This window comes from Meleagris gallopavo, chromosome 6 (genome assembly GCF_000146605.3).
Source record: "Meleagris gallopavo isolate NT-WF06-2002-E0010 breed Aviagen turkey brand Nicholas breeding stock chromosome 6, Turkey_5.1, whole genome shotgun sequence".
Classification (NCBI taxonomy): domain Eukaryota; kingdom Metazoa; phylum Chordata; class Aves; order Galliformes; family Phasianidae; genus Meleagris; species Meleagris gallopavo.
Window position 1 is genome coordinate 40607495 of NC_015016.2, and position 4475 is coordinate 40611969.

At 45.6% G+C, this 4475-nt stretch overlaps 1 protein-coding gene across 1 annotated transcript in view; it reads right to left on the minus strand.

Moving 5' to 3' along the window:
* MRPL3 (mitochondrial ribosomal protein L3) overlaps positions 1–486 on the minus strand; it is a 28842-nt gene extending 28356 nt beyond the window's left edge. The window contains exon 1 of the mRNA XM_010713085.3: positions 29–486. Within this exon, the coding sequence (XP_010711387.2) occupies positions 29–486 (458 nt within the window). The remainder of the gene's footprint in view (positions 1–28) is intronic.
* Positions 487–4475: the final 3989 nt, after the last annotated feature.

The following is a 4475-nucleotide window of genomic DNA, read 5'->3' on the forward strand; positions in this document are numbered from 1 at the left end:
GCCCCGAGCCGGGCAAGGAGCCCCCAGCCCGCCATGCCGCCACCGCCGGCGGAAGCGCAGCACCGCCCGGTCCGACGCGGAACCGTTCCGTGCGGCGCGGGAAGAACGTTCCGCCGGGATTAGCGGGGCGATCCGTGCGGCGCCGCGGGGTCCCGCGGGGCCGGTGTGAGGCTGCGAGCAGCGGGAAGGTGCAGTAAAGCAATGCGGGCGGCCGAAGTCACTCTCTGCTCCTGCATTTTGTTTTCCTCCATTTATCTTTGCCGCTCCGTGGGATGTGCGTGTGTGTCGGTGCGATTCACAAAGCTGCACGCAGCTTCTACACGCGTGCCTCGGCCTCACGTTCACCTCCCGCGCTTCTGTGAGGTAACGTGTCCCGGAGTCCCTGCCCTCACGGGGACTGCTGTGCATGGGGAAGCACGGACCCCAACCAATGGTACTTCCCAACTTCTGAACTCTGTCACCGTGCAGGAAGCAGTGCGATGCCATTTATCCCCATTTCACAGATGTGGAGCCAAGGCACCCAGCAGGATGAAGTGATGTGTCCATCATGGAGGCTGCCTACAGCCAGAGAAGAGGGCTCTCTGGGCACCAGCCAGCCTTGCTACTGCAGCTTGGTGCTTCGGTGGGGGGCTGCAGTGGTCAGATTGCAAACTGTATACCCAGGAATCCATGGGACAAGAACTGCCTGTTTCACGTATTTGCATGGCTGTATTAATGGTTAGCAGTTTTTTGGAGAAGGAAGGGAAAGAAACAAGGCCTATTGCAAAATAACTGCCTGCTGCCTGCTGCCTTGAGTAGTTCACAGAACTGCATGATCAGCGTTTAACATGACCAAGTGCTGGGTCCTGAACTGTGGGCACAGCAATCCCATGTAGTGCTACAGGCTTGGGACAGAGTGGCTGGAAAGCTGCATAGAGGAAGAGGATCTGGGGATGTTGTTGGACAGCCAGCTGCACATGAGCCAGCAATGTGCACAGGCAGGCAAGAATGCCAGTGACATCCTGGCTTGGATCAGAAGTGCAGCCAGCAGGAGCCGGGAAGTGATCATCCCCCTGTATTCGGCACTGGTGAGGCCGCACTTCTGTGTTCAATTTCAGGTCCCTCACCACAAGAAGAACATCGAGGCCCTGGAGTGTGACAAAACAAGGGCAACAAGGCTGTGAGGGGTCTGGAGCACAAGTCTTATGGGGAGCAGCTGAGGGAGCTGGGATTGTTCAGTCTGGAGAAGAGGAGGCTCAGGGGAGACCTGATCGCTCTCTACAGCTGCCTGAAAGGAGCCTGTGGTGAGGTGGGGGTCAGCCTCTGCTCCCAGGTAACAGTGATAGGATGAAAGAGAATGGCCTCAAGCTGTGCCAGGAGAGGTTCAGGTTGGGTATTAGGAAGAATTTCCAAAAGAGCAGTGAGGCAGTGGCACAGGCTGCCCAGGGAGGTGGTGCAGTCACCGTCCCTGGAGGTGTTCAAGAACCATGTGGATGTGGCACTGAGAGACGTGGTCAGTGGGCATGGTGAGGGTAGACTGGCTGTTGGACTAGGTGATCTTATACATCTTTTCCAGCCTTATTGATTCAGTGATTCTATGAATGAAGGCAGTACTTTTGAACCTGCAATCTTCACAAGGGAGAAGGCAGCTTGCTTTCACTTGTATGTTTTGGGGATCTTGCAGGTGTGACTGCAAGTCTCATAATGTCAGGTGAGAAAGTTCACTCAGAACAACCAGTCAGGTTCCTTCCGGTGTACACCATGTCCTGCTTTGTGTGGCTGGGGAGCTGTGCTGAAGGAGGCAGCTCTGTTTTGTCTTGTCAGCAAACATGGTACTACTCTGCACAAAGCCAATACCATCGTATTGCACTGCATCAGCTGGGACACTGAAAATTCTTTCATTTCTTCATTTCTTTTTCAAGAAATCCCTGGAGATTCTGAAGGCCAGGTTGAATGGGGCCCTGGGCAGCCTGATCCAGTGGGTGGCAGCCCTGCCCACAACAGGGGGCTGGATCTGAGTGAGCTTTAAGGTCCCTTCTAACCCAAACCATTCTGTGATTCTATCATTATTATGCATGCTTGTTTGCTGGAATTCGAGTAGATTGAGGGAGATTTCCAATTGAGCTTTCAATATCATGGAGGTGTTCTTTCAAATACCTTGGGGGCTCGTGCACAACTGCAGATCTGTCCCCACTGGTGATGTTTGGTTTTAACTAGACAGCATTCTGATCTGGATCATGTGAAGTAAACAGAAAGATCTGTAGCAGCTATGATTGTCTTCAGACACTTATGTAGACTATCTACATACATGAAGATGACTGGTGAGTTACATAGCTCAGCATAAAGTAACCACCTAAACCACATGTGATGCTGCATTATAGATGCTCGTTGTAACACCTTTGCTAAGGACAAGCTGTAAATCCTCGATTCCATGCAACTGTGAACACTCCACAAATTATTTAGTGAGGGATTGTATGTACCAGAATTGTTTATCTGATTTCTGCATTTTCTTGCAGAATACTTTTGTTTCCCTTTCCTTCAGTCTGGCAAACAATAAAGAAAAGGGCTGGCCCCTCTTCAGCTGCCCTTTGCATTTCTGAGTCCATGGCCAGGTAGAGTAATATTCTTTATGTTACAAGAGCATCATCATGGCTCTGAGGATCTCAAAACACATTTCAAATACAAAAATCCCCCAGTACCATTATGAGATGTTTGTGAATTCACAGCACTGATCTTCATTTTGCAGATGAGGAATCTGAGGCACAGAAAAGTTAAACAATGTTCCCAAGATTACAAAATAATATCATGGAGGAGCAAAGAACATTGGTCCATTGATTTTTCAGCCGTGTGCTTTAGCAATAGAGAAATACTCCTTCTGAGAATTGGGAAGAAAAGGAAAAAGGGGGAAATAGGAATCAGAAGCTACAGGTGTCTTAGATAACTTGTCGGAGCAGCTCTGATTTGAGATCTATCAGTTGGGTCATCTTGACACAGTTTATACATTTTACCAAGTAAAACTGGCGGCTGTTCAATACCTGATCACCTGAAGAAAACTTTACTAGGAAGCATGAAAGATTGCTCTGCGGGATACAGATGGAGCAGAACTGAATGTGCTGAGAAGACAGCCTCATGTGTCTTGGCTATCCTATGGCCTTCATTTTATGGTACAAAATCATCAGTCAAAGCCGATCTCATGGAACTTTACTTCTAAATGAGAACAAAGGAATTACAGTTCTACATTATCTGCAAACTCATTGAAAATATGTGTGTTTAAACCAAAGAAGCCTGCTTACAGGTGAGATTTTCCAGAATATTCAACACTGGCCCCAAATGGCTTCTTCTGGAACTCACAACACAAATGTATTCACTTCAATGGGAGTACTACTCATCCAAAGCTATGCCCTTTGGACAATCCCACTCAAAATTATTTTTGGCCAAACATTATCCTTAACTTTGAGCAAGTTACGTATTTCTCTTTTGTCTTCTAGCAAATGAAGAAGCCAAAATTCAAACACTAAGAATAACACTGATCTAATTTCTTCATTGGTGAATATACTTTAATATTTCAATGGAAAAATCAATCCACTGCTAATGTGTTCTTGTTTGTTCTCTTATATATTTTTTTGGTATGAAATCAGTTCTTCTATCGTACACAACAGCTGTGTGTGAGAAGTTTCAATTTTCAGTTGCCACAAAATCGGTCCATGCAAAATTTCTTTTAGAAAAGGTGTCACATGAAGTTGGATACTGGGTGCAAGATTAAAAACAAAACAAAACAAAAATGAAACAAAACAAGAATTCCCAAACATCATAGGTTCTAAATCTGGGTAGCCAAAACCAACGCATTGGAAAGCCAGGCAGATCGTTTGGATTACGTGGGCATATTTTTTCATGCACTCCTGATGCATCACGCCCTCCAAGCCAGATCTGTTCACAGCTATGGTCTGAACGCTCTGTATGAATGTGTCAGGCTTTTAAAAATTGCTGCTCAGGCCACAGACTGCGTGGGAGTGTTTGGGTACCCATATTACAAACTGGAAATGTTAGAAGTGCCCATGCTCAGGACTAGTTATCTCTTGAAATAATTGACTACTCAATACGGAATTTGAAAGCAGGCAGCGAGGGAAATAAAGATGTTGTGGCAGAGAGAGAAATAAAGACAACAACTGCAAAACTGTGTTGTTTTTATTTTAAACATGCAAAATACAGTTCATGCATCTGCCATTTTGAAAAATCTCTCAGTTCATAGCAGATTAAACCAAATACATTTTGGCTATCGACTCTCAATAAATATTTCAAAATGCTTTATAGTGTAAAGATAAGAAATTTAGCAAAATGTCAACAAACCTGTATAAAAAACAGATACAGATAACTTTTTATTTCAAGGAGACATGCTGTAATGGAAAGAGTTCACTTTTTTTTTTTCTGGACTTATTTTCCTCATAAAAAGGTTTCAACAATACCACAGATTTAAGCCTTTGGGCTACACATGCAAA